The sequence below is a fragment of the Callospermophilus lateralis genome, assembly GCF_048772815.1.
Source record: "Callospermophilus lateralis isolate mCalLat2 chromosome 6 unlocalized genomic scaffold, mCalLat2.hap1 SUPER_6_unloc_1, whole genome shotgun sequence".
NCBI classification, from domain to species: domain Eukaryota; kingdom Metazoa; phylum Chordata; class Mammalia; order Rodentia; family Sciuridae; genus Callospermophilus; species Callospermophilus lateralis.
In genome coordinates, this window is record NW_027510149.1 from 265399 (window position 1) to 290009 (window position 24611).

General features: G+C 62.0%; 1 protein-coding gene across 1 annotated transcript; it reads left to right on the forward strand.

Moving 5' to 3' along the window:
* LOC143401723 (FERM domain-containing protein 1-like) lies at window positions 1–24077 on the forward strand. The gene is given in 17 exon segments (XM_077107893.1): window positions 1–32; window positions 490–580; window positions 1116–1131; window positions 3689–3921; window positions 8642–8757; window positions 9329–9422; window positions 10000–10143; window positions 13636–13726; window positions 17524–17600; window positions 17845–17921; window positions 18626–18812; window positions 19792–19947; window positions 20553–20618; window positions 21355–21529; window positions 22289–22561; window positions 23279–23358; window positions 23835–24077. Coding segments are annotated over 17 exon segments (2151 nt in total).
* The last annotated feature ends 534 nt before the right edge of the window (window positions 24078–24611 follow it).

Sequence of the window (24611 nt, forward strand, 5' to 3'; positions counted from 1 at the left end):
ATGAACAAGAAACACGATAAGGGGTCGGGCGAGTAAGTGCCATGTGGTGGCCTCGTTGGTTAGAACCCAAACCCCAGGAATGGCTTGGCCTGCGCCCGAGCACTGCAGGGGCTGCGGTTCAGGTCAGCCGCGGCCAGCAGAGCTCACGCCAGCCATGTTTGCACACGGGATTGCACACGGGATTCTTCTAGAAGGCACCTTGGGGAAAGGAAGAAGAAACAGCAGAAGTTAACTCAAGGGCACATTTATGTAGCCCAATGTATCCAACTATTGCCACCCTGATACGACTCATTGCAAACATGAGCGAGAGGCTGCATCCTACGTTTCTGGATTCCTCCAGAGCCAGGACCTGTTGTACCTCATGCTTGACCTGGGCTTGACACTGTCGAGTGCCCATGGCACTGAGGCTGACTGGGTCTCCCTGCGGGCAGCTCAGCTCTAGCCTGCCAGCCGAGGGTCAGGCCAGCCTGCTGCTCTGAAAAATTCCAGTGCTGAGCCGCCTCCAGTGGTTCCAGCCCAGAGTCGCAAGCTCCAGCGGGTCCACGCCAGTGCGCCGGACCGGACCGAGCCCAGCCCGCAGGTGAGCACGTAGACCCCCAGGCGGGGTCCCGGGCAAGGGGACAGGGCGCGGACTGTTGTCCCCCTCGCCGTCGCCCTGTTTCGTGGTTTGTGCGGGATCCTTCCCAGTCCCGCTGACCCAGAGGCCGCCTTGGGTCTGGGAGGGTCGGCGGTCCTAGGGGTCCCCGCTCTCCGCCTGACCCTCGCCCTCCGCCGGACCCTGGCCTCCCACACTCCTCTTCCCACCACCCCTTTCCAGGGTAGCTTTCTTCCCCAGGCAGGTGCAGCAGGGCGGCCCTGCCCCCGCAGCCCATCCAAGTGCAGTGGGAATGGGGGAGAGGCGCACCCAGAGGGGGAGGGCTCTGCGGAGAGGGCAGGTGCAGCTTCAGCCCTAGAGCCCCTGTGCTGCCTGAGGGGCAGCTTGAGTACACGGGTGCAGGTGGCTGGGGGGAGGGGAACTTCCTGGAGGTGAGAAAATGACACCTGAGGGTTAATTAGGAAGCCAGAACAGGGTCTCCTCTGTTCTGAGCCTCTAGCTCCTCCCCTTCCTCAAACAGGGTGGTTGGAACACAGGTGAGTATATCTGCTGCTCAGGGAGGGTCTGGAAAGGTTGGCTTGGAGCAAGTGGGTATTGGGTAGGGGCTGCCAGCCGGTGGCCCCAAGCTTCAGAACCTCAGCTTTCTGCTGTGGACCTGCAGCCCCCCTGCCCTGACTCACCACAGGAAGCTGTGGAGGAGCTGGGCACCACTGGAGCCTCCAGGCTCACCTTGAAGCAGGTCCAGTGACACACAGGACCCCACAGGCTGCTTTGCACTAGACTTGGTCTCTTCCTGGCTGACCCCATGTGGGATTCCTGGTGCCCAGTATCCTGGCAGCTTTATTCCTGGACGTGAGGCCACAGGAGGTCCCCAGCACTGCATGGCCACCGGCACATCGAGTAGGCCTCTTGAGGCTGGGCAGGCTTTTCTCCAGGGCCCCTTCCTGGCCGCTGGGCAGGCCTGGGATGCTCCAGTAGGCTTTTGTGAGGTCCAGGTCTGGACACATACCCTACAGATGAAGAGAGGGTCCAAGCCCCTATGGAGAACTTTCCAGAAACAGCAAAGTTGCCAGCAGGGGCTGATTCTCCAGGATTCTGCCCTGGCCCTGCCAAGCCCCTTCAGTGAGCAGGAGGCTTGAACTCCAAGGCAGGGAACCCTAGTCCTGCAGACACCGAGGGGGACAGTAGTCTCGGGCTCTAGTGTATTTTTCAGCAGGTTGCAGCCAGGTCAGGGGCAGGGCTTGCTCAGCTGTCGCCCTGCCCAGCCCAGTTAAGCCAGCGCTGGCCTGAGCCTGCTTGTCTCTCTTGGTCCCCATTCAGGTAGGCTCCCTGCCAGTCCTCCAAACATGGACCAGGGAGGGCTGCATTCATGTCTTCCAGAAGGGAGGGATCCCAAACTCAGTGGCACAAAGTGGCTCCTGCCACCAGCCAGCCTTTGCTAAGGCAACCTCTGCCCTTGCAGAGGGCTCAGCTGATCTCCTGTGAGCAGCATGCCCAACAGCCTTCCCCGGGGGCAGGCGGCACCCAGAGCTCTGGCGCTCCTGTGCTGCCTTCCTCCGCTACCTACCCAGTACCCACCTGGGCACCAGGGGTGGACACACCATGGCAAATAGCACTGTGGAACCCGGGGGTCGGGGTTCACCTTACAATGCAGATTTTGTCCCACGTTTCACAAATATTTCCTTTGTCTTGGGGTAGAGTTATTTTCTTTCCTATTACAGAGGTCCCTTTGTTCAGAAATCTCAGTGTTCCAGAAAGGATCATGGCTTACCAAACCCTAACACCACCCCCAGATCCTTCCTGGGTCTCATTTGAAGTGTCCTCGTCCAGACTCAGCCTTGCACTTGGACTGACGAGGATTTCACTCAGGCCGTCTTTAAAGGACTCAACTCTGAATGATGGCTCTGGGCCACACCCAGCTGCCTGAACTTTACCAGGTGTCACCTGTTGTCCCAGTGGGGTCTTCATCAGAAAAGCATCGTGGTCCCAGTGTGCTAGGCCTCTCCTTCCATGTGACGGAGGCAGTAGGTGGCCCAGGTATCTGCAGGTGGCTCTTATACACCTCTGGTGGGATACTGGGGAGCCTGCAGGAGCACCAGGTGGCGATGGCCTTGGCCCCAGGAGGTGGGAAGGTGCTCAGTCAGACCTCATAAACAGGGACTCCCTGTGGTCTGCAGTGGGCTGGAGCCACCAGGAGTGCAGCGCACACCTGCTCGGGCTGCTTGGTAGTGCCTGAGGTGGTTCTCATGCTGCCAGCAGGTGGTGGTCCTGTGTAGGTCCTGTGCTCCCAGAAACCAGGTCTGTGCCCCACGAGAGGGGACCAGATGACGGGAAGACACTGCCCCCAGGCCCCACCCTCTGCATTCCACCACGGTGCTAGGTGAGAGTTTCCGTTGGTCTGAGGGTTTGCTGTTGACATTTGGAGGAATGGCCCCTTTGGAGCTGGGAGTGGGAAGGGCTGGCTGGAGGAGGCGGGGGTCCGAGGGTCCCGAGCACTGAGTTACATAATCGAATGCTGCCAGGCCTGGGCTTCCCAGGTTGTGGGGCAGGTTTTCTAAAGCCACGTGGAAAGGACCCGGGCTGTACCCAAGAACTCCTCTGGGAGTCTGCTCTCCGAGGGAAGGACAGAGTCCCTACCCAGGGTCTGCAGCCCTCAGGGCCACATGGCTGGCTGGTGGCCTTCCCCTGGGTGGTGATGCGGGCTGTGTGACTTGTGCTGCCAAGATCTCACAGGAAGCAGGCAGAGCAGCTCCAGCCTGGGTCCACCTGACCTCCAGGGCCAAGCTGCCCCTGTGCTGTGGCCAAGCTGTGGGTGCTCTGGTCTTCCAGAAACCACTTAGGCTTGTGTCCACTGACCCTGAGCAGTGAGCAGATGGATGGCCCAGGACGGAGCCCATCTGCTGTGCTGTCGGCGGACGACGTCCCTCCAGGGTATCAGCCAGCAGGAAGGGACCCGCGCAGGCCGTGCTGGGCCCAGCACTCTGCTGGCGAGGTGTACTCGGTCCCTTGGTGGCTGAAGTTCTGTGTTCTTCTGACTGTTCAGTTCCCCCTGTCTAAGATTTTGATCCCTGACTTGTAAATTCGTGATCTTAGGTGTAGAAAAAGTGACGTTCCGTGCCGTTAGTCCTGTCTCCTGGTGGCCCTCTCTGAAGTTGCAGGAGCGACCTTGTGTGCTCGGTGGATTCCGAGTCTCTGCTCTCTGCGCCCTCCAGCCGCCAGGCATCCTCTGGTCAGAACTTGTGGAGGCCCTGAAAATCGGGCTGGCGCTGGGGCTGCATATCACAGACAGGGCCGAGGCCTTGGAGGGGCCAGAGAAGCCCCTGCCGGTATTTTGGTTCTAGTCTCATGGCTTGATTCTGCTTTGGGGGCATTTTAAACATTGCTTTTGGGCGTCCGTTTCTTTCAGCTGTAAAATGGAAGTAATGTGAACCCTTTTCTCGTGGGACTGTGCCGTGGGAACATGTGGAAACACAGCAGCCTCCAAACACAGGGCTTGGTCGTGCTCTGCAGAGCTGAAACCTGGCCAGGAAGTTCAGCAGTGGGATCACTGCGTGACCCTAATGTGATGGACACATGGCCAAGATTTGTCCATCCCCCCCGCCCCCCAGCACCAGGAGCAAGCCCTGACGTGGGCCACAGGCTCTGGGTAGAGTGACGTGGCTGTGTGGGGCCTCGGTGGGGGGGGTCTGGGTGGGAAATCTCTGACTCTTCCTCCCAATCCTCTGTGCATCTCAGATTGCTCTGCAGAAATAAACCCTATTTACCAAAAATAAAATAAAACACAACTCGTTGATAAAACACAACTTTATTATAAGAGGGGAAGGGGGACTAAATAGGTGAGTTTTCAGTGAGCAAGGGAGGGTTTTAAGAGCCAGCTGACCCATGATGACCAGCGAGTGAGTGGCTGGCAGGGACACTGGTCATCTGTGCAGCAAAGGCATCTCCTGAGAGCAGCCCCCACCCAACAGCAAGCTCTGACTGCCACTCTTTAAAACCACGCACAGCACGTGGAACAGGGACCCTAGACTCCTCTCCCTCCACCAAGTGCAGGTTTCCTCCTGCTGTGGAACTCTCCTTCCTCTGTAAGTGAAGCAGGACGTGCACAAGGTAGACTTAGCAAGGACCGGACAGGGTGGCTGTTCAGAGAATCCAGTTGTGAGGTCCAGGGCACACTCACTCTGTTCCCAATGCAGGCTTGGTGAGCAGTCTCTGAACTGTCCAAGAGACTCTTCGGCCTCTTGGCCCCAAGATTTGCTTACACAGAGATCTAGGAACCTGGTCAGAAGTTCTGGACCAAGTGGTGCTTTGACCTTGACACTACTGCTGCCAGGAGCAGGCAGAGGCCTGGGGGCTGGTGCAGCTGTAGCCCCCGACTGCATGCTGAGGACGGAGGAGAGGAGTCCCTGAAGCCACAGTGCAGGCTGGAGACGGCCGGGTGGGCCCTGGTGGACATGCAGGTGGTAGCATGGCTGGAGGTGCTGATGTGCTTGGAAAGTGGCACCATCAGGGTCCCCCGTGCAGGCCTGTGGTGGACTCCCAGGGGCAAGGACAGTGCCTAGAGTTCATCAGCAGCCCAGGAAATAGCTCTTGGATAAATGGAGGCATGCAGGTTGCTGAGGATGGTGTGACTGCAGCCCCTGTGGGAGCAGGTGTCTTGCTCACAGGCTCTGGCGTCATGGCCAGGAGCTTTGGGTTCAGCACCGGGGCAGAGCCTACTCCTAATGAACCTGAGTGGGGAGCGGCCTGCCTCCCTCCCCTCCCTGCAAACATGCCTCGGGTTTCAGGAGGGTCACCCTGTGCCATCAGGGGCCCACTTTGCAGAGACGACAGTGAAAGGCATCAAGAGCCAGTCTACTTTTATTTTCCCCGTGCATGGCCCTAAACAGTGCTGACGGCAATGCCCCACCCCATCCTCCCTTTCAGGAAAGGCCCTAGGGCTCCTCTTGGCCACATTCCTGAGGCTGGTCCCTCCAGGTGCGAGGGCTACAGGAGCTGCCCAGTGCCATACAAACAGGGTCTCTCGGAAAACTACAATGGGTTTTCCCATGACCGTGTCCCAAGGACTGTGACACAGGACGCACAGGCAGTGTGGGATCTGCACACAGCTGAGGGACTCAGGTGCAGCGGCTCAGGGCCCCGCCATCCCTGCTGAGCATGACCACAGTGACCACAGTAGTGTACGTGCAGTGTGCTGGCCACAGGTCCCCCGCTGAGCCCGGCACCAGCTCACAGGCTGGACGCCCCTCCACCCCTACTCCCTGGGCATCAGGCAGCTTTGGCCAAATGTATCTTACTTTCCAAAATGTGTCTTTCTCCTGAGCCACAGCTCTGGGTCCTGTGAATGGGAGGACGGGAGTGGCCGGCAGCTTCCCAGGATGGACACCAGCGAATGGTGGGTGGACGGGTGTCTGTTCAGGTAACCTGTGCATGTGAAAGTGTGGGACTTGTACAAAGCGTTGAAGGCTGGCATGACAGGTGTGTGTGTGCAGGTGTGGGCAGCCCGGCGCCCAGAGGGCCCTGTCTGTCCGGCTGTCTGTCTGCAAGCCTCGTGTGCTCTGGCCCTCAGGTCTCTCAGAGTGGGCACCCATCGTGGGCCGCCTGTCCACACCGCGTGTATCTTCTTTCTGGGTTAACGCCCCCAGTTAACAGCTGCTGCAGCCTGGGTCACACCTGGGGTGCCAGGACCCAGCAGGCAGAGAATTCCAAGAATCTGCCCTCTGGGCTGACAGGGGAAAGTCCCTGAGCTGAGACCAGCAATAAAGGACTTGGGAGGGCAGGGGCTGATCCTCCCTGGAGCCAGCTGGCCCTGCTCTCCACTGCTCCCGCCCTGCCACCCCTCGGCTTCTTTCCAGGAGACCAAAGCCTGCACTCTGGGTGCCCCCCGAAAGCCTGTGGGGGAGGAGGGGCCTGGGCACAGGATCCCGAGGCCGAGACGGGAGGGGTGGGGCTGGGACAGGTCCTGCTCCACCCGCGTAGATGACACAGCCCTGAGCATGACTCCAGGGGAGAGGGTCAGGAGGGCCAGTCCAGGCCAGGGTCCACCCCAGTCCTCAGGTCCCCATGCTGCCCAGGGACCCCACACCCTGTCCTCAGGTCTTGAATGCCAGTCCCAGAGTCCCCGTGCCCTGTCTCTGTAAGCAAGGACATGGCAGCAAGCGGGGGTTCTCGTCCTCCTCCCTTGGCCTCTCGGACACTCCGATGTGCTCAGCCTCACAGCCGCCCGCCTCTCTCAGACATGGCTGCCCTGGTGCCTATAGCAGACAGCTGCTGCCTTCCTCCACCCCTTAGAAAATGCTGCCCTCTGACCAGGCACCCATTCCACCCCTAGTGATGGGTCCAGATGCCTGGACACTTAAGTGCCATCCGAGGGGCAGGTGACCTGGGCTCTCTGTCACTTGGCATGGTTCCTGGAGGCAGACCCTGTCTTCTGTAGGTCCAGGAGAGGAGCTGGCCCCTCAGTGGCTCTGCAGTCCCTGTCCTGTGGGGACAGGTCCTGCCCACGGCACTCCCACCTGCAGGGAAGGAGGGTGGCCAGCCAGGTGATCAGGGATGTGAATGTCACACCTGCTGACCTCTGTCCACAGCAGGGCTGACCCCTGTGGGACCTCTCCCAGCCCTGCCACTGCGGTCAGTTAGAAAGGCAGAGGCAGCTCCAGGGGCAGGACAGCCAGGGCTGTGGGGGGCCCGTCCTGCTCGTGGGACCTTGGGTTGTCACTGGGGCCGAGGGGCCTGATCAGGTCTGTGTAGGCAGGAGACAAACACCGGGCCCTGCCCATGGCGCCGGCACAGTCCCTGGGCGGCTCTTTCCTGCGGGCAACCTCGTCCCCAGCCCCAAACGTGAGCCGCGACTCAGGACTGAAGATTGAGGACTCCCCAGCCCGGGGCTCCTGCACCCTTCTGGAAGGTCCTGCCCAGCCCGGAGGGTCCAAGGGAGGCGCGTGGGAGTCGGAGCCCACCCGCGGATGCACCCATGGAGCCTTGCGGACCTGCGAGGTTGCACGAGTCCGGCTCAGGTTAGGGCACCTGGTTAGTGCAGTCCCCACATGTGACCTGTCCTGTTGGCTGCTGCCCTCTTGGCATGGCAGTCTCAGTCCGCCACGGGAGTTCAGAGCACCCCCTTCCTTTGTCTTTCTGAAAGGTATTCCCGTGTTGCTTTTTCAAAGCCTATCCCTCATGGGCGTAAAGAACTGAGAAGTTTGAGTTCTAGAACATTCTCAGCAAGCCCATCTACAAGATGACACCACTGTCCAGAAGAAGGGAGAACTGGGTGGAGGAAGACTGAGTGCCTGTCTGGAAAGAGGCCTGGCATCTGCCTTGGCATCTCCATGTGGAGCCCCTCACACCTGAAATCCCAGCCGTGGCCAGTAACTGAACAAGAGTCCAGGGGACAGTGCACTCCGTCAGCACAGGGCTCCTGTGGCCCCACATCTGTGCACCAGCCAAGTTTGGATCAAGGATATTTGGGAAGCACTGCGTTTGGCCGGGAGGTGGAGGCTTCCTGGCCTCTCTTCCTAGCCCTGCGGTCCCAGCTATTGGCACAGTCACTCTGCATCAGGCTTTATAAGTCACCTCAAAGTGATTAGTTATTCACAAAATGAGTGCCATTTTAAGCAAGGAGCTTGAATGTCACCAACTTGGGGCTCTGGGCAGTGTGTGGAACCCGTTCCTGCAGATAGCAAGGCCAACTAACTGTACCTACAAGTGCTGTGGATTTGGGGTATCTTGCCATGTTTCTGTTTTCTCAAAGGACAGAAAGCTGTTGTCTTCTTGATGAAGTGTCCCCTGACTGTCCCTCAGAGGTGTTGCTGGGCTGCAGGGCATTCTGGGTAGCCCGTGCAGCTCTGGGTTCTGGGCCTGAGACATGCCACTGTGCTGGGGTCCATGGATCGTTTATCAGTGATGACACGTTTCTCTTCCTTTTGGCTCGGAGAAGACACCACCTATGACACATGGAACCCACACCCACCACAGGGCTCCGTGGCCGTCGACCACCCCCGCCCAGCCGTCCTGGCTCTCTCCCCATCACTACCTCCTGTGTTCCCACAGCCTCGGGGGCCTCCTGTGCTCAGACACTGCAGGAAGACAGTAGCTGCTTCCTCTGTGATGCTGCGGCAGGCGTCCGTCCACCTCCTGACCAGCATCCAGCCAGCAGTTAGCCTGAAGTGAGGATCAGAACCCAGTGTCCACCTTCCGGAGCAGTTGGCCTTGGCTGAAGGGACGCGTGCTCTCCTGTGACAAGGAGCCTCGCATTACCCTGCAGAGAAAGCAGGCCCGGGGGGAGGGCTCAGCCTGAGTGCAGGGGGCGGTGGGCAGACATGAGGTGGAGCCCCCTGTCCCTGGGCCTGCTAATCTTCCAAAGCCCTGGATAGCCCTGAGGGTGCTGGAGTGTGGACCTCCTGAGACCAGCCAGCTGCCCCTAGGACCCTCCTGGGTTCCTCCACCAGCAGCCTCTCGGGATCAGTAAGAGGGACTTCTCCAAGGAGGTCCTGAGACTCAGGGACGGGAAAGAGGCCCCCCAACCCTGGCTGAGGACAGAGGTCCACAAGCCAGGCCCATGGATCCAAAATCTCCTGGACCTGAAATGCCCCCAGGGTTGGCTGCCCCGGCCAGTGGCCTCCGGGGGCCCCTGCTAGTGCCTGGAGAGTCCACGGTGCCTCAGACTGATGGCAGAGGTCCCACTGCTGGCTTCTGAGAGTCCACACCCTCAATGTGCCTGCCATGGCCCACTTCTAGCTGTCCCAGCCTGCTGCAGGGGGCCGATGAGCTGGCTCTGGCCAGAGGAGTCCTCAGCTCCCAGCTAGCGGAACAGAAAGGGCCCCCCGGCAAGGTCCCTCCAGGAGCTGTGACTCCAGCACGTTCCTGGCTCTGTGGCTAGTACAAGCAGGAGGTGTTGTCTTGGGACTGGGGCACGTTCCTCTCCCATTGCCTCTTGTCCTCCTGGCCCTCCTGCTGCTCCAGTGACCAGGGGCCACCCTGGTTCTGGAGTCTATGTCCAGGGGTCTGTGTGGCCCCTCTGTCCTCTGAGAGCTGCAGGAGACGTCTTGTGGTCCAGGGGTCCTGGCCCTTCCTATAGGGGCCACACAGTGGTCCCTGTCTATGGCCTGGAGTGGAGCTGCCCCTGCCCAGGTACAGTGAGGTGGCCACAGGACCGTGCATTCAGTCATCCTCCACATGCCTAGCTCACAGCCTGACCCTTGTCCTGCACAGCCACCAAGTTCCTGGCCCTTTATGGCGAGTGCCAGAGACACCAGCACAGAAGGCACAGCTGGGAGTGGGAGGGCCAGTGTCCACCTGAGCTGATGACCAGGGGAGACCAGAGACGGTGGTGCGGAGATGCCACCCAGAGGAGGCGGGGCTCCAGCCGCTCACTCCCCCTGGACAACCCTGACTCCTCTCCCCTACAGGAGCTTGGCCGGCAGAGGCTGGTCCTGAGAGAGGCTTGTACGCAACCCAGTGGAGCCAACCCTGGGGACAGCAAGATGACCTCAGAGCACAGGGATGTCCTCGTGCTGCTGCCCGCCCAGAAGCAGCTGCGGCTGGCAGTAGGGGTGAGCAGGGCATATGCCCAGGGGGTGGCCAGGAGAACAGTTGGGTTGTGTGTCCAGAGGGTGACTGGGGGACAGTGGGGACCACATGTCCAGAGAGTGATATGGGGACAGAAGGAGCTATGCACTGGGGGCACCTGGACTAGAGGAGACATCAAATGACCACTTCACTATGATGCGGGCCACTGTAGCATGCTGGGGCTGAGAGCTGCCCAGTCCCCTTTAGCGTCCAGAGTCCTGGGCTGCCTGGCCCTCCCACAGCGTCCATGCCTCCCTGGGTTGACTTTGTCCCAGGGTACCTGTCTGATCCCTGGGTGTCCCTCCTGTGGGAGAAGCTGGACTGGAAAGGCCGATGAAGAAACGGTGCCTCGGGAGCAGGAAACTGGTGGCACAGTTCACCCGGGACAGCGGCCTCCCTCTGGAGGCCCTGGGTGGCTCTGCGTGCCCCCCCCCGCCCTGCCGCCCTCCGGTCCTGCCCTGTCCTCCACACTGGGCTTTAGTGAAATGTTGGCTTCTCCGAGTTTTCACTCCAGGGCCCCTCTGAAATCCCTGCATCGTCATCGGGCTGTAACTGTCACGGGCAGGGCCTCTTCCCCCGGGACCCCTGCCTCTCTTCCTATTCTGCAACCTCCGCCCCACCCTTCGGCCTCCCCCTCCACTTGGACCCTCATGGCTGGACCATCCCCCTGGGGATGATGGATCACGTTGTCACCCTCAGAAGTGGGGCCGCCCTCACTGGCTGATAGAAAGCCCCTCCCCTTCCATCTGAGGACAGCGCCGAGGGCTGTGCCCAAAGTCACCAGAGTTACCAGATTCCCCTCAAGAGAGCGTCTGGTGAGAGAACTAAGAGCTAGGAGCAGCGCTTGCCGGCCCCAGAGGAGGCCTGGCCCGCAGGACAGAGCTGGAATGGTCCAGGGACCCCGGCCACAGCCTCCACAGATGGCTTTTGGATCAAACTTCAGGTTGTGAAACCACACAGAGGAGCGGAAGGCTGCCAGAAGTCACTGGGGACCCTGTAGCTCTGCACAACCTGGTCATGTCCCGGCACTTAGGGTCTGAGAGGGACACTAAGGAGCAGGCCGTCTCCTTGGCACAGATGACCTCCAGCCAGCGCGTGACCCTTCTGTGAGGACTTTGGCATCCTGGGTGGATGCAGTCTCGACGCCTGCAGCTCCCCCTGCCGTCCATCACGGGGCAGTGTGGCCAGGTCATGGTCCTCAGGTCACTGTGACCTGAGGGACAGCAGGGTCATGCAGTTTGCTGCAGACCCGGCCCTTCCCCACTCCTGCCCTGGGGAGGAAGGGAAGTGTCCGGGCTCGGGCCCTGAACTAATCCAGGCACTCACTGGTCCAGGTCCAGGGTCCCTGCGGTTGGCTTCCTTCTGGGGCCCTCTGGGCGAGTCGCAGCGGCCTAGGGGAGGCTCTTCCTCAGGCCGTCTGAGCAGGAAGAAGCTGTCAGTTCCCAGCTTTAAGCTGGACCAGGAGCAGTCCTTCCACCTTTGTAAGTGTGAATGGTGAAAATGGGGATTGAAATGCAGGTGTCTGACAGAGTGACAGGTCCCTCCAGGGGGAATTTGTTGAGTCTCCTTGTGGACAGCTTGGTGCTCTCTGAGGCAGTGACGGTCTGTGACATCACGGTTCGGGTCCCCTGGGAACCTGGTGTCTGCCTGGGGCTGCGTTTCCGTAGGAAGTGCTGGCACTTAGGTTTGTGGCAGTGCCCCAAGCACTGGAGTTCCACCTGAGGAGGGGATGTCAGGGTCCTGGGGCCCTCTGAGGCATGCAGTGGACGTGCTGGGGCCTCCTCCTGTGTGACCAGGGCGTCTTCTACCTGTTTCCCTCCCTGAGCTGTACTGTGAGATTCAGCCGGAGGCTGCACCCAGAACACAGTGTGAGGTCATGCTCGGGCTTCATGGAGCCCCGGAGGGGTGTCTCCTGCTCCTACCCCCCCAGTCGGGCCCTCTGGCCCCGGAGGGGTGTCTCCTGCTCCCACCTCCCCTCCCTACCACCCTCTGGCCCCGGAGGGGTGTCTCCTGCTCCTACCTCCCCTCCCTACCACCCTCTGGCCCCGGAGGGGTGTCTCCTGCTCCTACCTCCCCTCCCTACCACCCTCTGGCTCCGGAGGGGTGTCTCCTGCTCCTACCTCCCCAGTCGGGCCCTCTGCTTGGTAAGGACACAGGTGGCCAGCCCTCAGGTGCGAGCCAGGCACTGTGGACCATGGGAGCCTTCGTGGGCGTCCATGTCCTCCTGTGTGTGGCTCCACTGCAGTCATTAGAAGAGCGTGGGCTGAGAAGACCTTCCCAGTGCACGTCCCAGTCTCGGTGGCCCTCACCACGTTAACTGATGCTAATGAGCCAACCTTTCAGTAACTTGTCATCGAAAAGCAGGAACAGGCCGTGCCGCTCCGGTGACACAGAGGCACAGGTAGCAGACGGCCAGGTCACGGGGCTCTGGGTTTCTAGTGGAGGCCAGGTCCGGGGCCTCACAGGGGCCCGGGGCCACCGCCACACACCTCTGCCATAGCCAGCTGGCACACACGGTGTCTCTGAGTCACCAGCAGGAGATGTGTGGCTGTCCCCCGGCCGAGAGGCACAGGGGTGAGGACAGCACTGCCAGCCTGGAGCCGAGTCTGTCAGGAAGTGGAGCAGAAGCAGTGGCTGAGGTGCCACGGTGTTGTCCGCCCGCGTACACGGTGGCATCTGAGGGGATTCCACGCAGGAAGCTCAAGGTCGGATTGGAGCAGGGACGTCACCCAGGCCAGCACGGGAGCTTCTGTAGGCTTGGAGTCAATAAATAGGCATAAGGGGTTGGCACGGGACCAGGGGTTTGAGGAGATCGCTGTGAAGTGTCCGTCAGGGAGCCATGCTGGGACCACATGAAGCAGACCGCAGGACGTGCCATAAAGAGAGGCCTCACCTGCGCGCAGAGGAAAGCACCCTCCTGGGCAGCAGCATGGACACTGGCCCTGGGCGTGAGGCCTGCCCAGTGGTGTCTGGGGGTGCAGTGTAGGATCCCCCAGGGCCAGCTGTAGGAGTCGTGTGCCCAATGGCTAAGCTGGCCGAGGCACAGACTGCACAGTGAAGCATGTCCTCAGGGGCCCAGGGCCCGGCTCAGACTGTGCACGGGGACTGCTAGTTAGATCTGCAGAGCGCTGGGCAGGCAGTGTGTTCCTGAGTGTTGTCAGCCCCTCCTCGGCCCCCTCCCCTGAACATCAGGTGTCTTCCCCACCCACAGATGCCCATTCCCGGGTGGTCAGGGCCATGCTTTCTGGGGTAAGGAGGATCTAGCAGGCGGGCCCCCAGGGGGTGCACATTATGGGGAGGGTGGAGGGTGCTCTGTCCAATCCAGGCGCACCCCTCCACCTCCCTCTCCCAAGCAGCTCTGTGGGGTTGTGAGTGACCCTGGCCCTGAGCACAAGCCACTGCTCACGTCCTGAAGCGGGGTCCCCTGAGCCTGTCCAGGGCAGTCCTGGACGCCCTGAGCACCGCCCCTGTTGCAGGTGAGGGCCACGGCGCGGGAGCTGTTCCAGCAGGTGTGCCGCGTGCTGGGCCTCCGGGAGGCCCGCTTCTTCGGCCTCAGCGTGGTCAGAGGTGAGCAGTGCTGCCGTCCCACCTTCAGGCCCCCCTGCTCCTTCCACACCCCCCCATTGTTGCTGGGCTTCTGGGGTCAGGCTCTGGGCGGACAACCACAGACAGGGTGTTGGGTGTGTCAGTGTGTGTGGTGTGTGCACGTGTGCTGCAAAGTGGGTGGTCAGTAGTGTGCAGTGTGCTGAGTGTGCGGTGTGAGGTGTGTCTGTGCGATGCCTGTGGCGTGTGCTCGTGTGGTGTGGTCGTGTGTGGCCTGAGGTATGTGCATATGTGACGTGTAAGCCTGTGGTCTAAGGTGGGTGGTGCTCACATGCGTGTGTGAGGTGTACATTTCTGTGCACCAGCACATTCAGATGACACACACAGCTGCCCGCTCAGCCTGCTGGGCTCTGTCATGTGGGGAGTGTGACAGTTACGGGGCCAAGGCGGGTGCCTGTGCAGATGCAGCCTGATTTCAAGGACCTGAGGGTAGGGCCTGGAGTGCCGGGGCGGCCCCCCAGGAAGGAGGTGGCCAGTCACAGTGGGCAGGGGAACCCGCACATGCTGTAGGACGGGGTGCTTCTCCCTGGTGGCCCAGAGGTGCTCGGCTTCCTGCTGGTTAGGGACTCCCCAGGCCTCAAAGCGAAGAGTGAATCAAAGCCCTGGTGATACCGCGCCAGGCCCCGGAGGCCGCCCCTGCAGGGGGCCAGAGCCCACAGTGTGAACACAGCCAGCAGCTCAGGACCTTTGTCCTTCTGATTGAGGCTCAAGGTCCATACTGTGAGCTGCCCACACCTTAGGGACCAGCTCACAGGTCTTCAGCATGTGTGTGTACCATGGAGCACACTCCTGTGAGGTAGACGAGTGGGGTGAGCGGGGATGAGTCACGGGAGGCCCTCAGCCAGGCTCAGCCCAAGTCGAGGCCTTGCAGCAGGACTGCCGAGGCTCGGCTCTTGTGGGCGGGCATAGTGTCCACTGCGAGGAGTCCAGGTGCACACACAGGGATTGCTGGGAGTGTCGCAGGGCAGGTAACCAGCTGGAAGGCAGCCACCTCCACCAGACCTGTCTTCCATCTCCTCTTCTGTTGGCCATCTGAGATGGCCTGCCGCCAATCTTGCCGGCCCCAGGAGCAAGTTGGCAGGGCAGGTTAAGGAAGAAATTGGGGTTCCCTGCTCCCAGGTGAAGACAGGTCTCCCTCCTGCACATGGGACCTGCCGAGGCTGAGGCTCCAGCCCGCTGAGCTTGTCCATCTTGGAGCTCAGCCCAGGGCCACTGGCACCCTTCATGGCCAGAGTCCTTAGTTTGGAGACCTGGACTTTTGAACAGGACCTTGGATTCCTTGCTTCAGCGCCTCAGGCGTGGTGACTTGTGCACACTTTTGGTAACACAGCAAGGGACGGGACCTCCACTGGCAGCCGGGGCTTGGCAGTAGGGAAGGTGGGACACAGACAGAGACAGGGCAGGCCCCCCTTCCCTGGCCAGCAGGAACGCGAGGGTCAGCTCCTCAGTCCGCCCTGGTGGCTTTGGGTGTCCTGCCGTCTGCACTAGGTAGAAGGCAAGGGCTCCGCGGGGGAGGCCGAGGTCTTCCACTCCTTCAGAGGCCTTGGTTGGGCTCCAGGGCGCCCTGGTGCATCTGTGGCCAGAGAGGACAACTCCCTGGGCAGAGAGGTGGGGAGGCCTCCGAGGTGGGCAGGTCCTCACTGCCCTTCCCAGTCACTGGGACATACCACGCTCTTGGCTGCACTTCCTAAGTGTCCCAGTGTGCGGGATCATCAGTGGGACTGGGCTTCAGAGGGAGCGTGTGCAATACCCCTCCACAGGGCTCCATGGGACCCTGGGCCACAGGAACAGGAGCTCCCAGAGGATCCTGGGGCTTTTCCAGCCCTCCCTGCTGCCCAGATGGTGGGGAGTGAACAGGAAGTCACCAGGCCCTTGCTCCTAGGGTCATCTGCAAGACCTCGGGTGCGGGTGTCTGTCCAGTCACCAGGGGCAAGAGGAGACCTTTGGGCCCGAGTGAGCTGCAGGCTTGTTGAGGGCTCTCCTGCCTCAGGAGGCTGGAGTCACACTTGGAAGGGGCCTCAGGACTTTAACATGTCATTTTTTGGAGCAGGTTGAGGTGACAGCAAAACTGAGCAGAAGGAAAAAGTGTTTCTCATGTACGTCCCACCCACAGTGTCCACATCCCAGCAGGAACCTACAGGGACACATCCGTGTCACCAGAGTCCATGGTGACATGAGGCTCACCCCTGGTGTCAGACACTGTGCAGTGCCCTCGGTGTCACCCAGCAGTGCCATGGCCCTGAAGCCCTCCCTACCCACCCCCACCACCGCGGGTCCTCTGCTGAGTCCCTGCCCTGTCCACAGTGCTGCCCCTCCAGACGGCTCTCCCTTGGTGACAAGCAGTCATGTCGGCGCCACGCCCTCCACAGCTGGGGCTGAGTCCTTGTCATCAGTGACTGACCCTCCACTCTCTGGATGTGCCACAGGCTTTCCTAGTCACCTGCCAAAGGACATCTCGTACAAAGGAGAGTTTGCTTCCTTCAAGCAAGAAATTATGGCCTGACTCAGGAGATGACCTGGTCAGGGAGGCAGGGCTGTCTGACCCCAAGGCAGAGACCATCTTCCCAGAGAGCCAGGGACCAGGGTCAGGGCTGGCCAGACTTAGGCTGTGGGGGAGGAGCGGAAGGCCGAGGTCGTTCAGAGCAGATGGGCTCTGGGCCGCCAGCCGGGCCACAGGGTTCAAAGTCTGATGTGTTAGGGACAGAATTGGGAGAGATACACGTGACCCTGGTGGTTCTGGGGTCCTCTCCCGCCTGTGTCCTCTCTGCGTCCTTCCCGGTGTCTTCGCATTGCTGTCCCTCTGGGCTGCATGTCCAGTCCCGTTCCTGGTGGATCAGGACACCCTGGAGACTCACTTAAGTTGAGCAGTCCCTGAGGCCCGGGGGTCAGGGCTCTGACATTGGGGACACAGCTCAGCCCCTAACTCCTGGCCCTGGTGAGCCTGGGAACTCAGCTGGACCCCAGCCCGCTGTCTGTCAGGTCCGTGGGGCTCTGGGGGAGACAGAGGCAGGCCAGGCAGAGTCGGGAGGCCTGGGCCCCCAGCCCTGGCCCCCGTGGAGCCTCCGGGCGTTTCCAGGCCTCTCTCTACCTGGGCAGGACTGCTGGTCCCAGTGCCATGTCCAGCCGGGTGTCTGAAGGTGGCAGCTGGACTGGGATGTGCTCAGTGGGCAGAACAGGTTAAAACTGCCAGGGACAGCCGGTGACACTGGCCTGCAGCACACTGTCCTCACTGTCGCCCAACAGCTCCTCGGTGGCTCCTGAGGGACGTTTCCTCCCCAGTTCACTTGGAGCTATGCACCTCAGGCCTTGGCACGGACCCTGTGACAGTGGAGGGAGCCCCCAGCCTCTCCCCTCCAGCTTCCACAGGAAACCACTGTCCTGCCCCAGTGTCACAGCAAGGCTTCCCTCAGCAGAAGCGTCCCCAGCACCCTCCCAGCCACTGGGCCCACGGTGCACTTGGTGGTCGGCGTCTGTTGGCGTGGGCAGGCTATAGGGTCCCTCTTGTTCTGTGGCTGGGCCAGGGAGCCTGGGGTGCAGGGAAGGTCTGCGGGCCCCGCTGCTCATCCTCATGCCTCCCGGAAGGCTGAGAGTGCGCCAGCCCTCCCTGGGAAGGCCATGCAGGTAACCAGCAGCGGTTGACAGGGCTGTCCCCGCAGCCAGCCCAAGGGAGCAGCCTGCACCAGGTCAGCTAGAGAAGAAGCTGCCCGGCTCGAGGCCCTCGGGAGTGAAGGTGAGGTGCTGACGAAGCCCGTCCTTTCTAGACAATGAGCACGTGTTCATGGACTTGGAGCTCAGGCTCAGCAAGTACTTCTCAGAGGACTGGAAGAGAGGAACTCAAGTAAGTGGGCTGCAGGCCAGGCTGAGCCCGTGTGGGCCTGCGGCTCCCTGCTGGGGCCCCCGCCTCATCTGGGCTTGTCTGGCAGGCACACTGCTGTCCCCACGTCCTCGGTGCCACACCCCACTCGGCCCTTCTCCCCGTAAAAGTAGGATGAAATACTGAGTGTCGCGGCTCCTAAGACCCCGGCAAAGGCCGGGCGCCGGGAGGTGCCCCAGGCCCGCTCTTCCTCACCCTCTCCCAACAGGGAGGCTGGAGGCCCCGGGCGCCCTTCGTCACCTCCCTCAGAGTGCAGTACTACGTGGAGCACGGGAGGGTCATGAGGTAACTGCTCCTGGTGTCCAGGACCTTGCCTGGAAGGACACCCAAGTCCAGGAGCCAAGCCTTCTGCCTGTGCCTCAGAACAGCCATGTTGGCGCAGTGTGGGGCCTGACTGGGCCTTTACCTGAAGCATCTGTGCAGACGTGGCAGGAGGGGCTCCCGGGACAGGGGCGGTGGCCTCCCTCAGATGGCCACCTCGGAGCTGGCAGGACAACCAGGAACCCTGATGTTCAGCAGGACAGAGAGAGGGCTGGGGACCCTGAGAAGGCAGGTGGTCGCTGATCCCAGAGGGGGAGGGGAGGGTGCAGGTTCTGGGAACCGGGAGGTGGGCTGAGGGCAGTGCCCGACTGTATTAGAAGACCTAGGGGAGGCCCCCTGGGCAGCCCGCCTTGTCCTGGAGCTGCGTGTGGCTGACGGCATTGGGCAGTGGGCTCAGGGAACCGGGTTCAGTGCCGCTGTGCCTGAGCCCTTGGGCAGGCCCTTCCCTCCGGGGCCCAGGCTGCTGAAGGCTGCAGCCAGGCCTGGCTGGGCCCCGCTGGGGGCAGCAGCTCTCTGCTCACGGAGAAGGGTGCGCCCGGCACTGCCCTGGGTCAGATCAGGCTGTGAACAGGGGAGGCTGGGTGCCCTGGACCAGGCTGGGGCGGGCGGCTGTGCAGACCCCACCCGGGTCCAGCCACTGGACCCCACCCAGCTCTGCTGCCTTCCAGCGACCAGGTGGCCCGGCACCTGTACTACTGCAGCCTGAAGGAGCGGGTGCTGCGGTCCCAGTGCGCACACAGGGAGGAGGCCTACTTCCTGCTGGCCGCCCTCGCGCTGCAGGCCGACCTGGGCAGCCACCGCAAGCCGCCGCACGTCGGGCGGTACTTCGAGCCGCAGGCCTATTTCCCACAGTGGGTAAGGACCCCTTGGCACCCTCCTGGGGGGTCACTGACACTGTCCCCAACAGGACTCTACGGGGTCCATGCAGAGGGGAGGCTGCAGAGCTGGGAGGGGCAGGGGGGGAACCTGGGGGAGCCCAAGGCAGGCGTGTGGCCGCGTGGACCAGTGCCCAGGGCCGACTCCGGTGCTCCTGCGCACACTTGGCCAGCTGTGCGACCTGGAGCCAGGGGCTCTCCTCCTCTGAGCCTCTGGACCTGCCCAGCTGTGAAGAACAGCCCACCTGCCCCTTCTCTCCAGGTATCCCAGGGCCCTTTAGGGGCCACTCACGTCCGTGCTTCAGCCCTTCAGTGCCCTGGGAGGGGGGGGTCAGGGAGCAGAGGAGTCCACCTTGTGTTCCCAGCCCCGGGCACTGTGCCTGGCTTCGTGGGGGCACTGAGCACTGGGTTGTCCCTCCAGGGACAGTGGCCCCTGCCCTGGGCAGAGTCCTAGTTTCCCTCCCTGTGGGCGTCTCCTTGTTCCTTGTCTGCCCCAAGCAGCTGGAAACTGTCCGCTCTGCACATTGGTCACTGTGCCCAGGGCTGGGTCCAGTCCTCCAGGTACCCCGTCCCTCTGGACATGGCTGGCCCTCCTCAGATGCACATCCCTCAGGTTTCACCCCATGCACAGACGTAGCCTCCTCCTGGGCTGCTGGGAGCCGTACGGGGAGTCGTGGCTTGTTGGGCGCACACTGCCACCTGGAATCAGCTTGTTTCTGGGTCTCTGTGGTGGGCACTGGGGGGCCCAGAAAGAGAGGGGCTTTCCTTGGGTGCTTTGGGGAACTCCACACACTCATCTCTGTGTCCCCAGCTTGGACAGCAGGCCCAGTCCTCCCGCTGGACAGCTGCAGCTGGGGAGGTCCCCTGCAATGGCAGGAGGCTGGGAGGCTTCCCAAGAAGGAGGCCAACTCAGGGGAGGGGAGGGAAGGAGGGTGGAGCTGACCTGGGCCCGTCCTCAGGTCATTGCCAAGAGGGGTGTCGACTATATCCTCCGGCACGTGCCCACCGTGCACCGCGAGCAGCAGGAGCTGAGCCCCCAGGCAGCTGTGCTGAGGTTCCTCAGGGACGCCTGTCAGCTCGAGGACGTGCCTGTCCACTTCTTCAGGCTGTACAAGGTTGAGCCCAGAGCACTGGGGCCCAGGACAGGGGAGGGACAGAGCCCCCGTGCTGACAGGGTGCTGGGACCCTAGGACAGGGCAGGCAGAGTCCCCTGCAGAGGACACTGTAACCTGGATCCCAGAGCAGAGCTGGACCAAGTCCCCACAGGTGACGGTGTGACCAACCATCCTGGGGACGGAGGTCCTCAGGACAGGCTGGTGTGGTGAGGGAGGGAATGTGTTCCCTGGTGGCTGTCCAGAGGTGGTGTGCAGCGCTTCCGCAGGGCTCCAGCGGACCCCGAGGGACTGGGGACCCGAGCCTGCTGGCTCAGCCACGGTTGTTCTGACTTGGGTCTAGTGCTGGGGCCTCGGGCCTGGACTCTGTGTCCACCCGGCCAGGCACACAGGTGACACAGCACTCAGTCTTTGCGGAGAGGACTGGGTGGAGGTTTCTTGGGGCAGGTTAAGGGGTTCAGACACGTTTGGGGAATGGAGACTGAGGCAATTGGCAGGGACAGCTCCAGCACACAGAGGGCCAGGGGAGGGTCCAGGACAGAGCTGGGTGGGGCATGGTGGTCTCTGGCCACCCCAGGCCCAGGGCCTCCACCTCTTGCACCTTTCAGGATAAGAAGCGTGAGCACCCCACTTTCCTCCTGGGACTCACCCTCAAGGGAATGCATATCTATCAGGTGAGAGAGGGACTCGCCCCTCCCCGAGACTCGCCCTGGCTGCCCTCCTGGACACAGTGCCTCTGTCTTGCAGGAGGTGAGCCACGCTCCGCAGCTGCTGCATGACTTGCCCTGGCCCTGCATCAGGAAGCTGGCCTTTCTGGTGGGTGTCTGCAAGGGCCCTCAACACTCTAGAGCCCCGGGGCAGATGCAGCTCCGTCCTTCGGGACACGTGCAGGCTCCTGGCTCCCGACAGCCCCGGAGGCTCTGGACATGCTCACCCTCACAGCTGTGCTGGCATGGCCCTGCCGGGACGGGGCGAGTGGCCGAGATGTGAAGGGAGGTCCTGATGCCCTTCTCATTCCATGTGACTCCTGGCTCCCGAGTGGGTCCTAGAGGCACATCTGTGCCCCTCTCATCCAGCTCCAGAGCTGTCACCCTGGGCCCCTGTGACTGAGAGTGAGGGCCACTGGGTAGAATGGACAGGGAGACTCAGCCCTTTAGGTCCCACCCTGGACACTTGCACCCTCACCCAGCCAAGGCAGGGGTCTGCATAGAGGGCTGCCTTCTCATGGCTAAGGTCAGACAGCCTCCTGATCACAGTGACCAAGAGATCCGTTTGCTCACGGAAGTCAAATCTTTAAAGGGGACCTTGGCCATCGCCCAGTTAGTTAGAGGGCCATGTGATGTCTTTCCTATTGCTGGAAGGGTTTTTCAACGTATGAAGCCACATCTATTGTCCCTTCTGTCTACTCAGGGAAAGAAGCTGGAGATCCAGCCCGCTGGGCTGCCCCCATCCCGGAAGCTGGTTTTCTACACGGGTTTTCCCTGGCGCTCCCGGCACCTGCTCCAGCTGCTCCGCTCCAGCCACTAGTTCTACCTCAGTGTGAAGCCCCTGCTGCAGCGGCTGCAGCTGCTGGAGGAGGCTGAAGGTGGGCACCTCCCCGCCGGGGTCTGGGCACCTAGCAGATAGCTGCTCACCCCCTCTGAGGGGTGGAGATGAAGCGGATTGTCCCTAGAACTTGCCCAGGACCTGGGCCACCCACTCTGGGCTCAGCAAAAGGGTTCTCCCGTAATGGACAGTGGCCTTTCAGCTCCTGTCCCCCAGGCGCTCCGGGTGAAGTGTAGTGGTGACCTGAGCAGAAGCCTAGAGATGGGGGCGGGGTGCAGTCAAGGTGAGGGCTGCTCAGCTCTGTCCGGGCTCCGGAAGCCCCTTTCCGACTCCTCACATCGTCCCTTGTGCAGAATCAAGGCCACGTGAAGACCTGCTGCAGTGCTGTGCCAGGCCTGGTCTCACTCTCCCAGTTTTCACCTGGGGGCTGTTCTCACTGTGTCCTTAGAGAGCACTGGGAGACAGCCACGTGTGCACACTGCAGTCACAGAGCACGGGTGGGCGTGTGCGTGAGCACGTGTGTGAGCACATGTGTGTCTGCATAGGGGGGTGAGCTTGCACAGATGTGTTTGTCCCTGTGTAACGAGGCAGCCCTAGGGAACACCTGCCCTCAGAACAGGCTGACAGTCTGTTCTCTCCCACCCAGCCCTGTCCTGGGTGGCCGTGACATCAGGGATGCTCAGGATGAGCCTGTAGCCTGAGACAGCGAGGAAGCCCCAGGAAAAGCCTTATGGGCCATGTCCCTGGGGCCAGGCCTTCCTCCAAACCCAGCTCTACATCTGTCCCCCACGCCCTGCAGAGAAGAAGCACTACCAGGAGGCCTACATCAGCGACCCGCTGGAACTGGACCCAGAGTTGGCCAGCAGGCACAAGAGGGACACTGGCCCGCACCACCACCACCGCCTCTCGCTCAGCTCTGCTGACAGCCACGGCAGTGCCCACACACTGGGCACAGAGGCCGACTCTCAGCATGCAGAATCTGGGGAGGTGTCTGTGGATGAGCCCGTAGAGGCTGAGGGCCTCTGCAGGAAGATGCCGTCCATCAGCTTCAGGGACAGCGGGGGCAGCAAAGGTGGGCTGAGAAGAATGAGGCAGCAAAGAGCCTGGCCTGCCCCAAGTGCCAGACTGCTGGGAGAGGCCAGGCTGCGTGTCACAGTGCCTCTCTGGGAACATGCCCGAATGTACCACCCAGGTCCACCTGGTGTCACCTAAGGCCAGCCAGAGTCATCTGGGGTTGCCCAGGTTGGCAGATCTGTCACTAACCAGTGTCCACTGCTGGCCTTCACCTCTGATGTCTGGACCAAGTTTTGGTCTAGACCCAGTAGAAATGACCACAGCACCCCGCTGGCCTGGAGAAGTCTGTTCTGTCTGACATTGGAGCAGACAAGGTGTCTCAGCCACAGGACAGGGAGGGCTACTGGGGAAAAGTGGCCACCATGACCCAGGCCTGGCTTCTCCCAGCCTCAACACAGACGTGCGCTGGGCAGGCTGTGGCCCCAGCTCTGTGGGGAGGTCCTGGGCCTCCTGGGGCAGCTCACCTTCCTCCCCTGATGGAGCCAGGTGGGCAAGGAGAGGGGTCCTGTGTCAGGTGGAACCCGATGCCCTGGGCTCTCTGGGACACACAGGACCACCTCGCAGTGGACACTGTGTGAGGTCACAGACCACCTCGCCTGCGGGCCACGAGGAGTCGGGGCTCCAGGACACAACACTGGGGCGGGCAGCTGCAGCCCAGCTGCAGGTGCAGGACGGGCCCTGCCAACCCCCGCTCAGGCCCCTTCCTCCTCCTCAGCCTCCTGCTCGGGGCCCTTCACAGTGGTGCAGGTCCCGCTGGCCAGGACCAGAGGCCAGAGCACCGAGGTCCTACACAAGGTAGGGCCCCCTAGGTCCAGGTTGGGCAGTGGGGCCTGCATGTGACCCATGTGTGGCCCACAGGTGGCCATGAATGTGACTGTCTTCATTCTTCCCTCCATCCCCCTCTGCCACGAGTGGGATCTCTGTGGGACAGCCGTCGGTTGGGCCCACACCCCTGATTGCCGCAGCAGAGGCCAGCCAGGGGCTGTGTGATGGTAGCAGAGGACCTGGTGGCGGAGGGTGGTGGGGTGGGGAGGCGCAGCAGGGTTGAAGCAGAACTGCTGCTGCTGGAGTCAGGGGCCTCGAGCGCCTGGAGCAGAGCACCCTGGGCGGGGGCAGGTGGGCCTCAGGCCAAGCCAGGCAGTGGGAGCCCTGCAGGGGTCCAGTCCTCCTGCCAGAGGCAGAGCACACCCAGCAGGGAGCACAGGCTTGTGACAGCAGCTGGCCTGGAGCCCACTGCTGAGTAAAGAGCCATGGGTGGCTTCTCCCTGCAGGTCCGGGAGGCGGAGCCCAGCGGCAGGGAGGCCCTGCACAGCCACAGCCTGGACCACACGCATCAGCTCCAGCCAGCCCCTCGCCCTGCACCTGCCTCTCACACCTGTGCCTTCAGCTGCTCCCTGGCAGGGCTGCTGGTGCCCCAGGAGGTCAGGGCTGCCCTCTGTGGCAAGAGGTCCATGAACTCTCTCTCCCTGGACCTGCTCAGGGAGGGCGCGTCCTTGCAGGAGTTTGTGGTGTAGACACTGTCCACAGGTGCCTCCGTCTGCGCCTGCCAGCCTGAGGGTGGCTCACCCCACACCACTGCCCCGTGGCCAGCCCGGGGCAGGGCGGTCTTGGCCCTTGCCTCTTCTATCTTCCAACCCCCACTTCCTGGCCAGCTTCCAACGGTCTCCCCCTGTGGGAGGTGTGCAGCCAGCTCGGACGTCAGCCCAGGGTGACGGGGGTCCTCCTCGTGCCTGTCTGTGGCCCATAAGCTCCTTCCCCGAATGATAAGTCAGGGCCTGGACATCCAGCGTCCAGGAGAGCCAGGAGTCAGTGGTGTTGACCCTGGGGCAGCGCAGCAGCCTATGTGAAGGGTGTCTGGCCAGCCTCAGGCCCTGGGGGAGCCTGGCCTCCTGCACTTACACTCCCGCATGGGCCCTAAACCCAAGGCTGCAGCTCACCGCTGCACCACTGTGCCATGGCCTCTCCTGGACCTTGCTTTTTATGATTCTGCTCAGAAGTTCAGGGTCCTGCAGATGCAGGCCTCTCCTGCACTCTGGGCCCAGCTGTCT